Source organism: Ooceraea biroi, chromosome 10 (genome assembly GCF_003672135.1).
Source record: "Ooceraea biroi isolate clonal line C1 chromosome 10, Obir_v5.4, whole genome shotgun sequence".
NCBI lineage: Eukaryota > Metazoa > Arthropoda > Insecta > Hymenoptera > Formicidae > Ooceraea > Ooceraea biroi.
In genome coordinates this window covers 11339400-11361926 of record NC_039515.1, presented here as the reverse complement: position 1 = coordinate 11361926, position 22527 = coordinate 11339400, and the positions used below count along the sequence as shown (strand labels likewise).

General features: G+C 48.3%; 1 protein-coding gene across 2 annotated transcripts in view; it reads right to left on the bottom strand.

The window, feature by feature from the left end:
• Positions 1 to 20678, bottom strand: part of LOC105286591 (muscle segmentation homeobox) — a 90894-nt gene extending 70216 nt beyond the window's left edge. For both annotated transcript variants that reach the window (XM_026973145.1, XM_026973146.1), the window contains exon 1: positions 18294 to 20678. In XM_026973145.1, coding sequence (XP_026828946.1) covers positions 18294 to 19710 — 1417 coding nt within the window. In that variant the 5' untranslated portion in view covers positions 19711 to 20678. The remainder of the gene's footprint in view (positions 1 to 18293) is intronic.
• Positions 20679 to 22527: the final 1849 nt, after the last annotated feature.

Below are 22527 nucleotides of genomic sequence, written 5' to 3'. Positions count from 1 at the left end.
GACGCATCTCGCGAGATGAAAGTAAGTGCAAGGCAATAATTCGCGCCACCGCGTTACGCTCGCAACATTGATTCTTCCGGGACTACAAACCGCTTTTATAGGCCTTTACAGCATTTTCGGAGGGGAGTCTCTCAGCCGGGGGTGAGTCCCCTTCGAGTCTCTATAAATTCATTAAAGCAACCCTTCGACAGTGTCGCGCTTCACAACGTCGATCGAATTCCAGGCATAGCCGCCACGAGGGTGAACAGAGCCTTTTTTTTCACACCACGTGTCCCGCCCGGGGTTTACGCAGGGTTCGGTAACTAACCCCGTCATGGTGTTTGCAGTTGATTTATATTGTAACCATCCCTCCCTCCGCGAGAGCACCGTGGCAGACGCGTTTTTGGATTATCTCGAATTCCTATCGACGGTCGTACGTACATGCGCGCGTCGTCTCGATCGTGATTGCGGCGTATCGAACTTTTTCTCCGCCATAATCCGAAATGTCAGGATTTTTGTTCATAACACGAAACGCGTGCGGATGTCGTTTCGCACGCTTGCAGCGTCCAAACGACCGACTTCAGCTGGATCCTTAAGGTCGGTCCGCGCGAGATGCTACCTAGACATCTCTTAGCGGTCAGATAATCTCCGATACTTTATGTTCCCCCGCCTCTCTCCCACATATCTCGCGTGTAGGCATCGAGTTCAAAGTCGTAAACGTGTTTCTCGCGATGCGCCGGCTGGAAGGAGGCAACGAGAGGCACGAACGGTGGAGTCCAATGGTCGGTGGAGGATACGCGATCGAACAGGATAGCACAGAGAGAAACAGAGAGAGAGAGAGAGAGAGAGTTTTGCGGTAATTACGTAAGAGAATCAATTAAGTGCGCGAATACCTGGAGAGCTATACCCATCCACCTACCAACCAAGGGTTATTAATGAACTCGTCAGATATCCGTTAAACGTTCCCAGCTTAATCGTGTGGCCCTCTCCTCCTTCTCGTCCTCTCCACTCTCTCTCTCTCTCTCTCTCTCTCGTGATGGAGTGATTACTTGTAGGTCCACCGCGGTTATATTCGTAGGCAATGAGGACGAATCGGTAATTAATATTGGGGGCTTACGATGCCGGGGGGGTGATTGCCGGGATCTTTAGTGGATGGCCCTACTAGGGTGGGTCCATCCGGTGGCGCCGCCCTTGATATATCAAGGAGGTGCCTGCGTAGATCGCGAGGGGGAGTTTATCTTATTTTCGCGCTGAACACTTAAGCTTATTGGATTTTATGGTAAACGCCGGTGGATCGAGGCTGCCGCGGGTTGGCGAAATGGGCTTGTAAAATGACGTGGTGCGCTCGGGCGAGCTTTATTGCTCCGGATTATTTTCGTGGGTTCGTAAAATTAGTCGTTGCTCCGGCACAATGGAGATTGCGAGAGCGGAGGTGTCGCCATGGTGGTGCAAAGTCTCTCTCTCTCTCTCTCACTCACGCGGCGGCGTTCCTCCGTTTCGATTTGGATGACGCTCTCGCACTAAACACCCACTCAAAGATCAACGAATCGTTCGGGCCGCACTTGGTGGTTCTCCGTTTTTACGCGACTCTCTACGGTCGTTAATTTCGGCGAGAGAGTCGCGCGAATTTCTCCACGTCCGTCTTTTCCTACACGGTCTTCTTCTTAGGTAGGCGAAGCTCCATTCGCCGGGCTTCCGCCGGGCTGCTGCAATGAATTCCGCGATTATGCGAGAGCCGGTATCGCACGGTAACGTGTTTAGATAATTCAGATTAGATAATCGGCGGAATAATCGTGCGTTTGTATATACCGCGCGTATCCAGTTGCAGCGCAATTAACTTCCACGGGCCCGCACGCTCGCGTGATTAATCGAGACGCGTCCATGAATTTATGGATTTCATTTAATATCTCAATGCGCGTCGGGCGGGCATAATTGAAACACGGTCTTGCCGATTGAAAGGCAAGCGTCGGGAGAGAGCCGGGAATTAAAAGGTACTTAACAGTATGACAAAGTAATTAACCATAAAGAAACTTTAATCAGATAACGCACCGCGGCACGTAGAGTTGAGTGCACTTGGCCACGCAGCCACGATAAGTGCAATAATATAAATCCCGCGAGAGTCTTTTTTTTAAGGAGCTCCCGAGGAACGTTTAGCGCATTTTATAGCGACGATAATGGCACGCTTGTCAGATGCATTATTAATGTTTCAATCTAAGAAAGCGGTCGCGGGACGACGTGCACGTACACGCGCGTGACATCATCCGTCTCCTCATCATTTTTCGATCATGAATTTCGCGACGACACGAGAATTTTCACTTCGCCGGACTGCGTAAACGCCGTCGTCCGTGAGAGGTTTACACTCTCCTCCCTCCCGATTGGTGATAAATTTACAACGTCAATCGATAATAAATCTATCCGCGACTGCGGAATTACTCAAACAAAAAAAATTCGTGGTAATATTTATGGAAGCAGTCATTTGTTGGGACGTAAATTTACGTTATTCGCAGACACTTCTTTTCAACTCGCTGCGCGATGTCAGAGGGCTGGTTACGGGAAGACGCGTTCTGCTGCAAAACACCGCGATATCGACGCGAGCTCGAGCAAAATGACGTAACGATACCTCGCTAACGACGCAAGCAGGATCCACAAAGAAACGCAGGAGGATGCCATCCTAATCGCTCGACGGAAGGGTCGATCGAACGCATACGCGTGCGTACACGTACGCGCGTTCACGATTTCTCGGTCTCCTCCTGCCTCTCTCCTTTCCTCTCACGTGCTCGCTATCGCGCTCTCTCGCTCTAACGATCAGTCAGTCACGGGATAAATTATAGCCGTACGGAAGGAACAGCGGCCGGTTTTTCGGGCTCGGTAGTGTGGGTGGGCCTGTCGTGTCTTCCCGTGCGCGTGTACACGCGTATACACGCACGCACGCCCGCATACTCGTAACGAGGAACGTACTTGCGTACGTGCGTACGGTAGACTTGCGTGATACTCTCTGCCGAGCACAAATTTCCACCTGACTACCGGCTAACTAACGATCGCCGCGCGATCCGATATTTTTGATCGCCCGAGCCGGAGAGCGGCTTTTTGTTTCAGCTTCCGCGAACCCGCCCGACCGGTTGCGAATTTCCTCCCTGAGGTGAGGTTTCCCTCCCCGCGCCGGTTTCGCAGTAATACGTCATCCGTCATTGTGCGCGCCGCGCATCAGTCGCGACGCGCTGAAATACGCGCGGCTCGGTGTCGATGACGTCCGGGGGGGAGAGAGAGCGGCACGCTTGCTTCTTGCCCCCGCGTTTTTTCGCGACCGGCTGCAATCTCGCGCGGAGGGATAGCCCGTATACCCACCCCTCGATAATCGTCGGGAGGAAGTGTCCCCGCGCGTGGACGTCGAATTCCCGAATTCCCGCTGCTCCGGAATCTTCCGTTTCTTCCCGCACTCCCTCTGTTCGCGGAAGAGGGTGAGGGGGAGAGGAGACCGAGAAATGTTGCGATTAAAATTGTCCACGTGCGGGCTCGTCACTGCAAACTTGCCGACCGAAGTGAAGTGAGATCCGACCGATTCGCGGGGACCACTCGAGGAGACCCGGCAATCAATTTCATCGATGTGTCGCCACCGGGAATCCACGAGGCGTCTCATATTTGTCATACTCGTCGCAAGTAGGTATTCCCAGTTATCGAGCGACGATGTAAGGGAGACCGGAGTTGGTTGTCGCAGTGTTGATTTTTTGGTTACTAGAATTGCTAGGAGTTCGCCGGTATTGTTCGCCAGGGCAACGACTTTCATTTGTCAATCGCTTAAAACTAATTCTTTTTATGCTATTAGGAGTGTGATTTAGTTTTGAGGGTTTTGCAACAGATGGCTGTAGTGTCAGTTTGTTCCAATAGCTGTTTCCGATAACTGTTCTTTCTTACAGTGTTCACATTATCCATCACATTTAGTAGCATTATAGATATAGATGCAATAACAGTCGTGTTTATATCATCGTAAAAATCCAACTTCCGAAACAGCATTTTCGACATGCGTTGCTTTTGTTTTTTAATCAAAACAAAACTGCGGCTGACGGTTATAGAATTCTTGTGGAAGCTTATGGTGATTCTGCCCCATCAATTAAGACGTGTGAATACTGCTTTAGACGCTTTAAAAGTGCTGATACTGATGTGAAGGACAAAGAACGCTCGGGACAATCAAGAAAGCTTGAAAATGCAGATTTGCGAGCATTATTGCACGAAAATCCAACACAATCCACTTCAGAACTTGCCAGAGCATTAAATGTTGATCGTACAACAGTTACCAAACATTTACATGCAATGGGAAAAATTCAGAAAGAAGGGAAATGGGTTCGACATGAATTATCGGAAAGTGCCATTGCGAACCGGTTGAACATTTGCATTTCGTTGTTCGCCAGGCAAAAAAAGAAGAGTCTTTTGTCTCGGATTGTTACTGGGGATGAAAAGTGGATCTATTTTGATAATCCGAAACGCGGAAAATCATGGGTGGATCCAGGCGAACCATCAACATCCACTCCGAGACGCAATATTCACGGTTCAAAAGTAATGCTCCGTATTTGGTGGGATAGTGTACTATGAGCTGTTAAATCCGCACGAGACTGTCACGGCTGATCGTTATCGACACGAATTGTACAAGTTGAAGCAAGCATTGGACGAAAAACGACCACCAATTGCGAGTAAACGACGGAAAGTGATTCTTCTTCGCGACAACGCTCGACCTGACGTTGCGTTATCAGTGAAAGAAACACTATTAGAGCTTGAATGGGAAGTCTTACCGCACCCCGCGTATTCTCCATGCGATTATTATTTGTTCCGGTCGATGCAACACGCTTTAGAGAATACACACTTTCATAATTTCGAAGAAGTGCGAAAATTCGTCGACGAATGGATCGACTGAAAAGAAGAGTGATTTTATCGTGGTGGAATCCATCTCTTGCCAGAGCATTAAATGTTGATCGTACAACAGTTACCAAACATTTACATGCAATGGGAAAAATTCAGAAAGAAGGGAAATGGGTTCGACATGAATTATCGGAAAGTGCCATTGCGAACCGGTTGAACATTTGCATTTCGTTGATCGCCAGGCAAAAAAAGAAGAGTCTTTTGTCTCGGATTGTTACTGGGGATGAAAAGTGGATCTATTTTGATAATCCGAAACGCGGAAAATCATGGGTGGATCCAGGCGAACCATCAACATCCACTCCGAGACGCAATATTCACGGTTCAAAAGTAATGCTCCGTATTTGGTGGGATAGTGTACTATGAGCTGTTAAATCCGCACGAGACTGTCACGGCTGATCGTTATCGACACGAATTGTACAAGTTGAAGCAAGCATTGGACCAAAAACGACCACCAATTGCGAGTAAACGACGGAAAGTGATTCTTCTTCGCGACAACGCTCGACCTGACGTTGCGTTATCAGTGAAAGAAACACTATTAGAGCTTGAATGGGAAGTCTTACCGCACCCCGCGTATTCTCCATGCGATTATTATTTGTTCCGGTCGATGCAACACGCTTTAGAGAATACACACTTTCATAATTTCGAAGAAGTGCGAAAATTCGTCGACGAATGGATCGACTGAAAAGAAGAGTCATTTTATCGTGGTGGAATCCATCTCTTGCCAGAGCATTAAATGTTGATCGTACAACAGTTACCAAACATTTACATGCAATGGGAAAAATTCAGAAAGAAGGGAAATGGGTTCGACATGAATTATCGGAAAGTGCCATTGCGAACCGGTTGAACATTTGCATTTCGTTGATCGCCAGGCAAAAAAAGAAGAGTCTTTTGTCTCGGATTGTTACTGGGGATGAAAAGTGGATCTATTTTGATAATCCGAAACGCGGAAAATCATGGGTGGATCCAGGCGAACCATCAACATCCACTCCGAGACGCAATATTCACGGTTCAAAAGTAATGCTCCGTATTTGGTGGGATAGTGTACTATGAGCTGTTAAATCCGCACGAGACTGTCACGGCTGATCGTTATCGACACGAATTGTACAAGTTGAAGCAAGCATTGGACGAAAAACGACCACCAATTGCGAGTAAACGACGGAAAGTGATTCTTCTTCGCGACAACGCTCGACCTGACGTTGCGTTATCAGTGAAAGAAACACTATTAGAGCTTGAATGGGAAGTCTTACTGCACCCCGCGTATTCTCCGGACATTGCTCCATACGATTATTATTTGTTCCGGTCGATGCAACACGCTTTAGAGGATACACACTTTGATAATTTGGAAGAAGTGCGAAAACTCGTCGACGAATGGATCAACTGAAAAGAAGAGTGATTTTATCGTGGTGGAATCCATCTCTTGCCAGAAAGATGGGAAAAAGTTATAGAAAACGAAGGAAAATAGTTTGATTAAGGTATTCATTCATTATCATATTTAAATACATGCGGTTTTGAGCAAAAAAACCCTCAAAACTAAATCACACCCCTAATATATTCTTCAGTTCTTGTATAAAATACTGTGACAACCAACCCCTGTGTTTGAGACAATCACCCCACAATTAACAAAATCGTTTTTGCGCATAAAAATAAAATGTAAAAAATTCATAGGTGAAAAGTGTGACAACCAACCGCGGTCTCCCCCACGTATGCATGTGCGGAACAACAGGGAACCTCTAGAAATCGAGAGGATGCCTCTCGCGAGATCGCTCGGTACAGAATGTTGCGCGTGTCGTGCGTTGTCAGTTGGATATTGCACGCTTAGGTCCCGCCGTGGCTACTTCCGAGCGAGACCCTGAGGTAGACGCGTACCATGCGATACGGCTGGGAGAGCTGGAAGGCAATCGGTCACGCTACGGGTAAACGGGTACTCGCGTACCAGTAAAGTAGTACGAATATGGGAGGCACCGGGAGTGGCGAGGAGGTTTTTATTGCGGGGTACTGCGATAATTGACGGGGCCCGGGTCCTTGTAATCGCTCGTAAACGCGCGATTGCGCCCGCAATCGTATTTGTTAATGGGGGCCGCCGTCGTTACGCGCAAATGTACGTGCATTTCTCCACCGTTACGCGCGGCGATGCCTCGCTCGCGTGCGAGGGCGCGCCGAAATGCACGAGCTACGGTATGCAGTATGTACGTACGTCTCTCTGTGCCGTATCTGTGCCACCGCTGCTAATAGTTTCCTCAATCTCGTTAACAATGGGCACACGCAAACACTTGTGATCGGCGCGGCGCACGCGAATGGATCGGCCGATCGCGTCGCGCGGTTTTGACTACGCTCGTCTCCGTCCAGCGCGCGAACCCGCCCGACCGGTTCCGTCTTCCGTCTTCCATAAATATTCTACCCCTCGTCGTAATGATGTCATCCATTACCACCACGGTGGTTGTCTTTTTCTTCTCCTCACCGGAATTATCGACGAACGAAATATAGATATCTCAAAGCGAACGGCAGCCAATACGATAAGTCCAATTAAGAGCGGTGTCTCGCATGCCCGATCGTTTCCCTCGCTTCCTCTTTCGAGCGCTGTTAACGACGTCGACAGAAAACTTATTCCTGTCACGCCAGGTTGTTTTTCGGCAAGTTTCGGCGTATGACACAATTTTCGAACATCCGGGCCGGTTGTTCAAGAAATGAAAATCGCCCGTTTCACGAACTCGAATTGAGACGTTCCCATGCTTTCGCACGATTCAACGTGGAGATCCGCACGTTCCTACGCGAGCGTGCGTATATAAACGTCAGCGTGTACCAGACAGCTTACGAGTACTCGATTTTAGGTGGGCGTTAACAAATCCGATTATCTCGCTAGAGACAACGTGCGACAATGGTCGTCACCTACATATATGTACATATACGCATGTATATACGTGTGTCGCGAGCGATCCAGCTATCCGCGTATCTCCTTAATACAGTCGTTACGCGCGCGCAAAGGAAGGCAACGAGGCGGAGAAGAGAGAAACCGCGGATGCAAGAAGGGGAGAGAGCGAAAGAGAAAGCCGTGGATTTTCTGCAGGCTCGCCGATAATTTACCGAATCTCTCAGCGGTGCCACGTGTCGCGCTCGAAGAGTCCCATGACACGAGGCGGCGGCCACGGCCCACCCACGTACGCGTGTAAGTCCCTCTTTTCAACGCAACGGGACCGCATAATGCACCCACACCCCGGGATTGAGGGAGAAAAAGAGAGGGAGGGAGAGAGAGGAAGAGCGCACACGTTCTCCGCACGCAGAGGCGAAGACACGTTCATCATGTCGTTGTTGTCGACGACAGGACCACTTCCGGCCCGCATTTGTGCGCTCGACCGCTTCCTCGTGTCCATGAGCAGTTCCTGCGAGCAGGGGTCGCGGCGTGATTGACACGCTCTAAATGGTCAACCGTCTCCAAGCCAAATGGTGTCGGTTTTGTTTCAAGGTTGATAAGAATGTCACTCCGCGCCGTTACTCACGTGCGTCTTACACGCGTGATAGCACGTGCAATGGAATTATCCAATAATGATTAATCATTAATGACGAGTAATTAAAGATCAATTTGCAAGCTGCGGGGACCAGCTAACGAAGCTCTTGGTTTAAGTGCAACAAAAAATAAATAAATTTAGAAAAATAAAATGCCAATAAATTGCCAGATCGTCAAGTAAAGGAAAGTTATTGATTTATCCTGGCGGAACAAAACTAATTATTCTGATTAGAAAAATTCATTTCGAAAATTCTCCAGAGCCTGTCGAGTCTAATGAATCTCTGAAGGAAGATCGACTGGTCAGCCTCATCGAGGCTACGTACGACGGCTGACTTGGACCGGTCAAGTTTCTCGCGGCTCCTAATATGTAATTCGAAACGCGCGGTTGCGTCCATCGACAATTTTCATTTTGTACAATGAGCGCAAATGAGGGAACGTGCACGTGTAAAATCATTACCGAGCCTGATGCGAGCGGTATTATAATGTGAGCCGTCGTGACGCGCTCGGGACTTACGTGACCACGAGCTAAATTAGTCGCACGTCCAGATACAAGGCGGCCAAGTAAAGACGCGATCATTCCGTACGTCGTGGTCGTCCCGGAGCGACGGCAGGTCCACTTTCGTGCGTTCTAAGCGCTTTCTCCTCTCGTGAATTATTTGCGAGGCGATCGACGTGTTCTGTTCGAGCGACTACCAAACCACCAAAGTTTCCCCATAAAGCCTACCTAAGGATACATTAGTGAATAGGAGCTGACCGAGGGCTCTGAGAGCGTCTCGGGAGGCAAAGTTCTCGATTAATGATCTTTATTCGAGTCACTCGGCATCGTCACGTCCGAGCTATTGTTGTGTTTGCGCGTGAATTTGTTGTGCCGCCGTTGTTGACGACAACGGCCGGTTAAAGCGCGCGTATTATTCCGCCGCGTGCATTTACGAGCGCTTCGATGTGTCCGTGTGCGACCGGAGAAGTGATTGATGTCCTCCAGAAGGCACGATCTACCAGGCGCGGGATTCATCAGGAGGAAGGAAACGCCGCTCTCTTCCGCGTGCGGGTATTTCGAAAAACTTTAGTAACAGCTAGGAGTAGTTTTTTTTATTTTGCCATCCGAAGAAGGCTCGCAGCATACGTCATCGGGCGAATCATAAAATTCGCGATGTCGGCTATATAAAGATAATTTTATGCAACCGTTACCGACGACATGGACACGGATTATTGAGAGCAACACACATAGGACCTAATAATAATCATAAACACACGCGCACACACACAAAAGATTGAGATACGAGAATACACGGCGCAGATTAAATTTATCTCGCACTGGACGTAACGTTACGGTTGTAACGGCAATCATTGAACACGATTCTCTGAACGAGCCATTCTCTCAAATAGAGCTTCCACGAATTTACTGCACGTGTCACGCATCGGAGCCCCGCGCGTATGAAACGGTTATAAGAATCCGTGATTGGTGTCATGAGAGACGCGGGTATATAATTTCCGTCTATAAAGGCGAACGACAAACAGCTTCCTCCCGCGAGACACCTACGCCCGCGCGGTCTTATCGTCACGCGTGTAAATCCCGCGGACGAGCACCAGCGTGCGCTCTGCTACGAATTTTTATGGTTCGATGCATATATTGCACGCGCAAGAAAGATCAAGATTTGGAAAAATTACAGAGGAAGAGTAACTTCCTAATTACACGTAGCAATTCATTGCTGAATTGGAATAAAAATCATTATCGATAAAAAATTGGGGTAAATCTACCGATTAGCGAACCCACCTCCTATCACCTTGTCCTTGACATATATTATAGAGGTCACCCTTCTAAGTAACATTGTGCAAGTTTTAACCGTCGGTCGTTGTTTACTAAAAAGTTATTAACAAAAGAAGTTTAATGATTTTGCACGAATTTTCAGCTGTCTACGCGAACCAAGAACATAATATTGACATATATTACAAAGGTCACCTTCCCGAATAACCCGCACTAGGTTTTAGTCGTCGATCGTTGTTTATGAATAAGTTATTAACAAAAGAAATTTTGCAAATATAGTAGTTATTTTGAATATTGAAAGATATAAAAGACGAATATGTATATGAACGAAGGAAGGAAAGTCATTTAAAGCAGTGAATCGTTAATATATAGAATAGTTTCTTTTAATATAAGTACAAAGTATTCTTCACTTTAACCAAAAGCATAAACAGTTAAATACAAAGTATTCTCTGCTTTAACCTAACCTACACTAACCTAACCTGGTTAGGTTATATTTTCCGAAACTGGAGCCTCGGACGGCTCGTTTTCAGCCCGCTTCGCGGGAGGGCAGGGGGCAGGGGCTTCGCCCCCCCCCCGCCGGAATCCGTGCCGTGTACCAGGTGATCAAAATATGTACGGTAAAATCTGTTACACTGGTTCTGGCGGGGGGCGGGGGGCGAAGCCCCCGCCCCCCGCCCTCCCGCGAAGCGGGCTGAAACCGAGCGTATGTGTCCGGGGTTCCAGTTTCGGAAAATATAACCTTTTGCTTGTTGTGGACGGCTAAAAATTCGTGCAAAATCATTAAACTTCTTTTGTTAATAACTTTTTAGTAAACAACGACCGACGGCTAAAACCTTTTGAAGGTCACTCAGGAGGGTGACCTCTATAATATATGTCAAGGACAAGGTGATAGGAGGTGGGTTCGCTAATCGGTAGATTTACCAAAATTGGGATAAAAATGGAATTCTGATTGGTATCTGGCGCGATGTACCAATGTTGGGACAAATTTCGGCATTCTGATCAGGATCTCTGCACCACTTGGAAAATTTCTGTGTGCGGCGTTCAAGAATCAACGTGTGATTAGGGATTCATGCGTTCCTCCTTAATTCAAGATGTTAATTAATTAATGTTTTTACACTTATCGGCATATACGCACACAATCGATCTCTCCTAAGGTTTAGAAATTTTCATAAATTCACGACAGCCATAAACTTCTCCGAAATCAGAATTAAACGTGGCATTCCTTGGATCACGATTCTGATAGCATTATATCGCGCTTATTTATGCACCATCGCGTTTCGTCGTGCGCGTTAGATCGATCCGCGCTGCGATCTCCTTTCACCGATAGATCCTTTACGCCTCTCTGGATACCGATTAGCGGCGGACCCAATTTCTAAACACGTAATCGGCCGCGTGTGCCTCGCGTTACACCCACGGACCGCTTGTCCGTCAATTCGTTCGCCGGCTCATTAGCGGACTCATTCTTTCCGTCGCTTATTAACCGCGCTATACATATAGCGCGAGGCCACTATACGTAAACAATTTCTAATTGAAGACACACTCTCGCAACCGTCTCTCCGCGGCCGTTCCATTCAATGCATCCTGATAATGCGTTAGACACCGTTATCGCCGTGCGATATCGCGCGATCATCGTTCACCCCTATTAACATCGCGCCTTTTAATTATTTATTTATTAACTAATGTGTTAAGATTAGGAGATCGATAATCGCGGTTGGACAAGCGCCTTGAAGTCCATGAGAGCTTGCTGATATCGTTCCGCCTGGTCAGCTCCGCTACCGCGGAATTATTCTCGATCGCGTGGACGTTTCCGCAGATTTTCACGTTAACGAGATGCCAAACGTTCACCACTGCGGCTACGTGAAACTGCAGATTGTTGCATTGCCGCGCGAGCAAACGTGTTGACAGCGCGGAGTTCATATTTCGCGCGTGAATAATCGCGGCATTACAATCTTGCGTCTTTTCCCGGCAGGCCGACACTGCCTGCCAGATTTATGGGAAGCGTTGCCGTGTCGGTTTTTCAAGCGGGCTCTTTTAAATGCGCGTGTACTACAGGAAGATCGTACTCGATCTCTCGGATCCGCGAACGAGGATGGTGGGATGCGGACAACGAGGAAGGTGCTTATCTCCGCGGCGGCCGTGTAAAAGCTCGCTTCGTGCCAAGTTACGCCCATAAGTCAGTGGATATTTGAATGGCACGGGGGAGGGGGGGGAGAGGCATTCCGGATCCAGCAAATGGATCCCCCGCGGTGCCATCCACCATCCGCGCGGCCCCGCTAATCGCGCTACACGTACACCAACTTACGCGTCAGACGGATTCTCCGGCACGACGATGTCTCGCGGGATAGCTGACTAATATTGACTCAGCTATTAATTAATTCCACGGCGCGGCGACGCGACGCGAGCGATGATACGCGAATGTTACGAGGCGGGACAACGAACGAGGCAGCGGATGTCAAACGGCGTGTCCAATAAAAGGAAACGCGTCACGCATCGCTCGTAAATTCAAGAGAGACATGTTACATTTTTTAAATAATGTATGCGTGTACGTAATCCCTTTGTATTGTAACATAATTGGGATGAAATCGATCGGACGGAGTTACGCTCGAGACTTTTTACTGACAGCCAACTTTAATCCTTCCCATTTACGCCTGACGAATCGTCCTCTGTATTCATTGATGGAATTTTACATGAGGAACCTAGGACTGCGTTAGACGCGTTAAACAACTTTTGGACACATCGGCGAGGCGCGTTTGCCATCGTCCGCCCCTTTCAACCGGGATCTAATTTTCTGTGCTTGTGCGCGTGGCCGAAAAAAGAGTTTGATCCGCGCGATGGACCACGGACGATACTATCGCCGACAAGAACGATAATTACCGGAGTCATTAATAGGTCGTTAGGCGGGATTTCATTCGGATGATGAAACCTCTTCGAGCGAGCGCAAGAAGAACTCTGAGACCTCGCTTTTTCGCTGTCCTGCAGGCCGACGCTGCCTGGCCGAACGGAAGCTGCCCTGCGGTTGTTACGCAATTAACAGCGTGACGCGGGGAATTGACAGGCGATTATGTCGATGCACGCATAATGATAGCGTGTCGGCGCGAGTGCAACTCTTCGTTCGCCGCGCGCCGAGAAAAATGCGTTTCTTCCGCTACGCGATCGTTCCTGCGCCGCAGGATTTATCAATCTGCAAGTCGAAATTTCTGCAAATCGCGTCCGATTTGAGCGTCGCGACGTCGAGGATCTATGAATACAATCGCGAGGTCTCGTTTGTTGTACGCGGCGATAAACGCCGCGGAGAACGAGACGAGACGCCGTCGCCCATCTGGAAATACACTTTACGATATCTGGAACGAACGGAAGCCATTCATAGGTTTTGTAACCGCCTGCGGGGCCACGTACGCGGTTTGTTATCGTGTTCAGCCGCGGAGAACGAGGGGCACCATCGAGATTTAGCTTTAAAGGGATCCTGGAGTCGTCTGTATTACCGGCGGAATTGATCGATCTTACTGTACTAATTACTCTTTAATGATTGTATAGAATGAAAAATCCTTCTCCACGATTAAAGTATACAAAGAAATATACCGAGCGAAACTCGACTTTATGTTAAAAACGACAAAAAAATTTACAGTTTTATTATCGGCTTATTGTAACGTCGCCTCGTACATTAATGTTCTTAATATAAATGTTTTGCAGTTTGTGTGGCCAAAATTCGATAATCGCAAGGACGGAACAAAAGGAAAGAATATGGGGAAGCTTTTAGAAATGAGTTTAGAAGCCTAGTGTAAAAGTAATTAGTGCAGAAAGATTCGTGATCATTTCGTGCCTACGTATGCCTGTGAAATCGTGGCTGAATAAAAAATTGTGATTTTTTTCCGTTTGGAAAGTTAAGTCCTGCTTTTCACATTACATTATTGTGTGTACTTTCATCGTGGAAAAGGATTTTTCATTCTGTGAATTCAATAAAAAGAAAATGCAGGAAAATCATCGATTCCGCCGGTAATTCAGACGCCGCGACGGAGTTCACTGGCCACTCCAGGATCCCCTTAATAAGATCGATGGATCCCGCGGGACCGCCCGATACGGAGCAAACGGGGACTCTGCACAATGTGCGTATGCCAATTGTGTGTACGTTGTACGTATATCGGGCCCTCCCGTTCTCCATCGATCGCCGTAAGAAAAAGAGCGTGCAAGAGGAGGAGAGACAGAGAGAGGGAGAGGAGAGGAGACGAATGCACGAGAACCAGATCCGCGAATTAAATGCCTCTTTATTTCGCCGCGGACGTTTCGTTAAGGCCTGATACATCGTCGCGTCCATATACGTACGCTTTTTATCGAGCCGATTTCGCAGACGGTCCCGAGACGGCGCTCTTTTAATTATGCAACGCCGTGGATCCTTATTTGCCGATAATTCAACAGACACACACAATGCAACATGGCACTCTCGTCCTCCAGCGAGACAAAAGAGATTATTATTGCCTCCTTGTTTGCGAGTAATCGACACGAGGTAATCGTTTCGAGCCTCGTATTAAATACAATTGCAGAAAATGGAAAATAGAAAACTCGGCACCCGCCAAATGTCAATTTGCGCGGCCAAATTTCCATCGCGTTCCTGTCGCACTGCGCGTGTTGCAATCGCTCGTCAACTCGACCCGTCAGCGGCACAAGATCGCTCATCGACAATGCTCATTAATGCAGCGCGTCAGCCCGATAAAACGCCCGCGCAGATTTTTCAGATTCTCACCCCCGCGCTCGTGGCGCGATGAACGCGCTCGTCCTCTCGCGACGCGCTCTGCGGCACCAATTCGAGCCTCGTTAACCGGAAATCGTGCCGTGTACCATGCTACATACATACCCCGACCGGGGAAACTAATTAGCCATAATTTTCCGTAAATGGATTTTAGCGCACGTTACCGCCGGCGCGCCGGCTTTATTGCGCCTCGCGAGAGCGTCGGCGTGTACGCGTATCGGCGTATCCGGTCGCGACAGCGACGACCATTTCAGCGCGTCATGGACTTAATTATGCGATATTTCGGTGGTATTTTACTGTTACGAGCTTCGTTCTCGATGTTCGTTGACGAGCCGAGCGATGAGCGTAAATACGCCGCTTGATCGATCGCCCTCCTCGCACGGTTTCCCACGTTACAATTGCGTTTCGCTCTAGAATTGTAACTTGGAGCGGTCGATGTCACCCATATTTTCCCCCTTTCCCTTACTTTCGGTCTTTACGAGGACGGCTGTCGATGTCGTTTCTATTATTGTCACTGATCACTGAAGAGAGAAGAATGAGGGGAATGACTGCATGTCAATGACGACTGTCTTCAATCTCGAAGCGTGTAATAAGCAGCGTCGCCTTCGACGTGACGCAAGACTTTCGATTTTCCAAACGATTTAGATCCCATCGCGAGAAGAAGTTCCTGAAAGTGCAAGTGCATGCACGTCAATTTTTGCATGCACGAGTACAACAAACTTGCGCTACGTTACGTTAATATGCTTGACACTTGATATCGCGAGAGGCTCACAGCGAGACGACCCGATACTTTGGACTTGCGCTCGTGATAAGTGACCGGTAATGGAAGAGAAACTTCGCTTCATCAACCATATCCAATTACCGCAGATGTGAGTGCCGTAGATTGCGTGCGATTAGCAGCGGTACGTCTACGATTAAACCGTCACTTTATCTTTTTCCTCGCCACGCCACGTCGATGCAATACTTTTAGAAATCGCTTGCTTCGTCGAACATTACGCACGCTAGCGCGTGAAAAGAATACTCATGAATGCGTTGACCGTGATATCAATGAACTCGTGCCGCGCGGGAATGGCATGTGCATTTACGGTAATTAGGTTCTACTGCGTTGTTGTTTTAACCACCTGCTCTTATCTGCCCGTCGCGAAATTACGCCTTGTAAAGACATAATAGGAAAACGTGATCCAATAATGTATCTCTTTATTTCTCTCTCTCTCTCTCTGTCTTGGTAAGTGTTTATCCATTCGTCATGGTGTTTGATGTAATGAATGAGATGTAACCGCGATACAATTATAAGGCTCGCGCGACGAAGAGTCACCGCGATGCGGTCTTCGTCTAGTGAGATTTTATCGTGTAAAGCGTATCAAGCATGAAACGCGGAAATGAGGTGTAAAATTTTCATATTTTGGATATATATATATCCCGCTTTCCATTTTCTGTAATTGTATTTAATACGAGGCTCGAAACGGTTATCTCGTGTCGATTACTCGCGAACAAGAAGGCAATAAAAATCCTCTTTGGATCGTCTCGATGGAGGACGAGAGCACCTTGCGCTGGCGTCGTGCGTCTGTCGAATTATCGTCCCGGCAAATAAGGATCCACGGCATTGCGTAATTAAAAAGAGCGCCGTCTCGGGACCGTCTGCAAAATCGGCTCGATAAAAAGCGTACGTATATGTATTCGACGATGTATCAGGCCTTAACGAAACGTTCGCGACGAAATAAAGAGGCATATACATATATAAGAATTTGTAACTTAGAAATTGCGCGTGTGACATTACGTAACGCTAAACTTCCGGACGCGTAGCGCGCCCCATTAAATGCAAATTTATTTGCCGAATTTTTGCGCAATGACACGAGCCCCGCGCGGAAATTGTTGCTCCGGTATACCGGGTGAGAAATGGCCGTACTTGATTTATGAGGCAGAGAGCGACTATTTCTTCGACTGCTTAACTATTGTTTCCTGACAATAAGCGTATATCAGATATGAATGACACGAAGAAACGTTTTCTATCATTCATCAAGCCGGCACTCGGCCGGGAAGTAAAGTAATTACACGTTTTCCTGTGTCACTTGAAAGGATCATCTATCTGCACGGCGCTGCAAAAACGCGGCAATAATGCCGACATAGTTCTTTCGCGGAGCAGATGATAATTAACTGTCCGGTCAATAATGTAAAAGGTGCCGTAATACATTACATTTCGTTACGAATAAGTCCCACGTACACGCAGGTATATGCGCAATCGGGTGATCCACGCACGCACCAGGCACACGCGTGATCGCGTATCCACAGATCTCCGGTGATAAGTTACTCTTTCCTGATAATAACATGTCACGTCTTGGTTAAATTATGAACCTGATAAGGTCGCGTATCATTTATTACATTTCGCAAGAACAACCCGAAGACACGTAAGACGCGTTAAAAAAAAGACAGTTTTACTATGAATTATGAGATTATGCTCTCGCGCTTTCAAGCAAGCTTACGTATTTATACAGTTGCACCATTCGCTCACTCGGGCACGCAGGTGTGTGACAAATACGTGTGTGTCGAAATGCAGGTCGCGCGCTTGTGTGCGCGCGCGTCTACGAACCCGCATCGCGCGCATTTCGCTAATTAATTATTATTTTAAAAACGTGGTAACCGATTCCGCGAATAAGCGTACCGTCCAACGATCAGTATGGCAGTAGTAAATCGCAGCCGTTTAACAAACGTTCCCTGGTTCGCACAATGGCGAGGAACGCTTGCTCCCAGTTAAATATCTCTTCTCTGACTGAGAAATTTATTCATTCGGTATTTAAAACCATTATACGCTCCTTAATGAGAGGTGCTATCCACGAGTATTGAGCAATCTCCTCCGGTCCAACAATGAACGCGTAAAACTCGTTTCGTGCTGTGATATTTTTCCGACCGTTAAGCCACGTTTCGTGGAAAGCACATTTAAGAGACCTCTGTGCAGATAAATAATCAGCTCGCATCACGTGAACGTTTGCGCTGTTGCGCGAAAATAAATTTTTTGATTAATCGCATTATTATACGATACATGTTCACCGTTATATTCTCATTAATACGAAATCCCATACAAGATACACGGCATTTTTATGAGACCACGCGAACCCGTCGTATTTCAACAACGACGTAAATCATCGTCACCATTGTGATAAATCGAAGTTGCGTCGTCGTGACGCGTTACACGGGCGGTCACCGAAGATTTCATCAATTATGGCATACCTTGATGTATAACTTTTTTAAACAACTCTCTCTTATCAGCCAAATCTTATCAGCTAAAATACCTCGCGATGAATCATTGCCACTAGACCACTAGCGAAACGAGCAACAATGTCGCGTACGAAAATCGCACACCTAATGATAATAACACAACAATTTTGACGGCTTACCCGAGGATGGCCTGTCCGAGTATCTGGTGCAGTAGACCCACGCTGGCCACATCAACTTCGAAGGATCAGTTCCACCTGTTCCGGTCGAGTTGGACGTTAGATTGCTAGCTGAAACGCTGGTTGGCGAAGCGTTGGTGGTGGTGGTTGTCGTCTCCGAGCTGCTCCTCTCGGAGGTGTCGGAGGACGACTCGAGAAAGTCTTTCGTCAGGTCGATCGGTCTCGAGCCAGCCACCTTCTTAGGCCGGGACTTCTTCAGGGAAATGGGATCCGTGATCCGCCTGCCAAAGTCCGCCTTCAGGATATTGTCTATACTGAATTTCAGGCCCGCCTGATGTTGCAGATTGTTGTTGTTATTGTTGTTGTTGTTGTTGTGGTTGTTATGATGGTGATGGTGGTGGTGGTTGCCGTTGCTGCCGGTGCTGATGGTGTTCTGCACGCCATTCGCGGCCGGCAAGGTGCGGCCGTTCTCCTCTCGGGCGCCGGGCGACGCCGGACTGCTAGGGGGATCCCGTTGCAGGAGCTTGCTGACCGAGAGCCGATGCTGGTGCACGGGATTCGCCGGCACGTGCTGCACCTGCGAGCCCTGATGCAGATGCGCGTGGGCGTTCGCGTGATGCAGATGCTGGCTGTGATGCGGTATCAACGAGGTAGTGTCCCGCGGGTCCCGACATGCAGCCGAGTGGAGAACGGGCGTCGTCGCCTGAAGTCCGGCGACCGTCATAGCCGACGGCGGGGACAACGAGAGTCTGGTTACTAGAGGAACGCTTATCGGAGTACGGTGTAACCTCTCCACGGTGGGATAAACGATTTCGTGGCCTAGACCGTGCTGGATCCGTGCTGGATAGTCGGGTATCTCGGGTTCCCTAGTGGAGTACCGTGAAAGAAGGTGTTGCTGGTGACTGGACTGGTACCTGGGTACGATAGCCTCTTGGATAGCATCCGGTCGACCTGGCGACGATGCGGTAGCTGAGGAGGAAGCTGGTGATCTGACGGAAGACGCTGTAGGGGATGATGGTGGTTGGCTGTAGCCGGGTGGACTCGGTGCTTGAACGTGGTTGCTGGACGCGCGTTGATAATACAGGTCGTTGCAGCTAGTGGAGCTAGACGGTGACGGCGTCGCCGATGTCCTCGTGTTCTCTTCATCGCGGAAGTCGCCCCGGCTGCTGGCAGACTCCTGCTCGTACCTCATGGAGCCGCACACCCGTACTCCAGCTACGCTGGTTGGTGTTGGTTCGCTACCAACACTCAGCACCTCGCTCGTGTCGCTCTCGCAGTCGCTGTCTGCGTTGTTGCTGTCCACTCGCGTCTGATCCGCATCTTCCGAGTCCTGATCCGGCTGCGAGATCAGGTGGTTTGACCTGGCCTCCGGATCCGACGAGTCCAAACCCATCGGCGCCTCCGGAAGCGTACTCGACATCTTTTTCTCAGAAAACACCTACCTCGCACAGTGATAAATTGAGTTTTCTCAATGCGATCACAATGGAACTTTTGTAGACTGTGTTTCCATGATGTCTTCCTCTCCCTAGTGAGTCTTCTTAAACCTACTGTGACCTTTTCTTTATATCTAATGTCATTTTACACGATTTATCTTACGGAAACATTCCGTCAGTAGTGATGAATGATGTCATCTTCAGATTTGTAGGTTAATCACTTATTAGAACTTCCTTATTTCTTCTTTACGTACATGATTAAGTAGCGAGCCTGTAACGTAACGATCCAGGACAAGCCTGTGGCTCAATCAATTTTTTCCGTGGTATCTCACTTCCGACGACCACTTTAACCTCTCGCGAGTTGCTTAATTGACTAAACTGTAATCTCACTCGACTTCATTCCGACGGGCGGTCTTGCGGACCGCTCACAAGTAATATCTATACTCCATCCCACTTTCATCTTCGGTTTGTCCTTGTCCATAGGCTTTTTGACAGTGTTGCACCACAAACTACTTTGAGCAGATCTGATATACTCATCTGCGAAACAAACAATCTTCTATAAGTAGTCCCAGACTTTGTTTGAAAATGTTCCGTTGTCGCGTACAAAGTGTACGGAACGCCAAGTCCTCGTCATACTGTCCCAACACGAAGCACTCTCACATGCTGTTGGATCTTGAACCGGTTGGACGCCTCTTGAGAGCCGTACGAAGATCAACGACGTCCTGAACGCGACGGCGGTGTACCGGACGCGCCTCCACCATACTAGTCGGTCCACAACCGGCACGGAAATAACGGCCGCGACGTAGATAAGAAGGTCGGAGTCGCCCCAGAGTGGAAACCGATGGAAACGTGAAGCAGTCCTTCGCGGCGCTGGTAGACGCGGGTTTCGACGGAGCCGTAGTGCGACGCCGTGAAACCGGACCGGGCCTGGTTGTCCAGTTGCTTGCCGCGAAACGTCTGCGGCGAGGAAGCGGCGGGTGGGCCAGCGATGGGCGTTTCTGGGCGTGTATCAATAAACGTGCACGCCCATCAAGTGACTCTGAAGGGATGAGGACGCGAGTGAGGGGATGTGATCGCTCGACATCTGGCGGCTGACGTACGTACTCGCCGCATTGGACCGCCTCCATCGATCCCCACTCCGACCGGCCGACGTTTCAGGCACTCGTCTGATAGGCAGCTCCCACCACTCCTTTACTTTGCGACGCGCACACCCCCCCCCCTGCCATCCAGCTCCGACACGGAGGCTATCCCACTCTGTTGTTCCAGCCTCGCACGACTGAACCCCCTCCCGCTTTGACATCGCCAACTGCGGAGTCCATTGGAGCAGTTGCAGTCGCCTCCCTCTCTCTCTTTCTCTTGTGCATGGACTTTATTCCGCGTGTTCCGGCGCACGTATTCCGTGTTTCTTCCGAGAGTCCTGTATCTGCCCATGGGTGATCCAGCACGCGGTCCACGCTACTCCGTTCCCGTCGGGGCTCGTTTTGTTGCCCCCTCCGTGTCTGTCTGTCTCGCTTTTATTTCCACCACCGCTGGACCTGTACGCTCGGCTCGCTCGGCTTGCTCCTCTCGTTATTTGTTCCATTCCGTCTGTTTCTACGTTCCGTGTGCTCTTTCTAATTCTTCTATCTGTTCATAAGTGACCTAATGCTTAGCGTCAGGTAACTCGGATAGCCTCGTTGCATCTCTTTTGATTAAATGAGTAAACCCATATATCTTCAGTCCTGTTAAATTTGCTCCAACTTTACTGATCTCTTCTTTCGGTTTGCATCTGCATCTTTCTCGGCACGCACACTATCCCTTATTAATTCTTTACCAAACATCTATTGAATGTAAAATAAAAATGTGGTAGCCGGATATTTTTACTTAAAGGCAATATCGAAACTACTCCAGTTTGATCGTATCTATAATTACATCCCCCGTCTTCGTGATTATCGAAAAAAGGCCTAGAAAAGAAGTCAAGAGTACAACTCGCGTGACACAGGCATGCAAAGTAGATAGAGACCGCGAATCATCTAAGCAGCGATAGAATTACTCGACTATCGATTCCCTGGGATGCCTATTCTCTCCTTCGGGAAGGAGTGGCGTGCATACTGCTCGTGAATCATGTATTCATTTTTCGCCCGGCTAAGTAAGCAGCACGGACGCGCGTCAACATTATCCCGAGGCGATCGTTGAAGCTCATTATAAGTCGATCTTTATGCGAATAAGGATGTACTGAAAGTAAAAAGCCATGAGATTATAAATTCCAATCTTGCAGATTTTCTGCTTACGTCGAAGGGTACTTGTTGTTATGGTAAATACACGCTGTACGAGTAAGATCGGTTCGTATAAATCATCTTGCTCGATGAAAATCGCTTGTGGCCTTTAGACAGGCGTCTTTGGGATGCTTTTTTTTGCCTTTCTACGCATTTCGGCAGATTCTATAACACATCCTCTAAGAAATTTTGATTCCACTACCTCGGCAACACTACCATTCGCAGCTGTGCGTTTTCATGCACCCCTCGAGCAGCGCTTAAATAAAAATCTACCGGCATTAAAAAGACCCGTGATAATACGTATTGTCGGCGGCGCGTTGACACCTCATAAATTTTATTGCCAACTCGACGTTTATCGAGAAACGAATGAGAAGAGGGTGGTCTTGACTAAACCCTCTCCATTCAATCATTTGTTCTCAATATATTATCCCGGCCATTTGTGTTAATTATTAAAATGAAATTGCAATTATTCTCGTTACAGAACAAGGGAGACGTGTTTGCCTTGCTTAGTTTTCCAATTCAATATTCCAGATAAACTTCTCTCTCTCT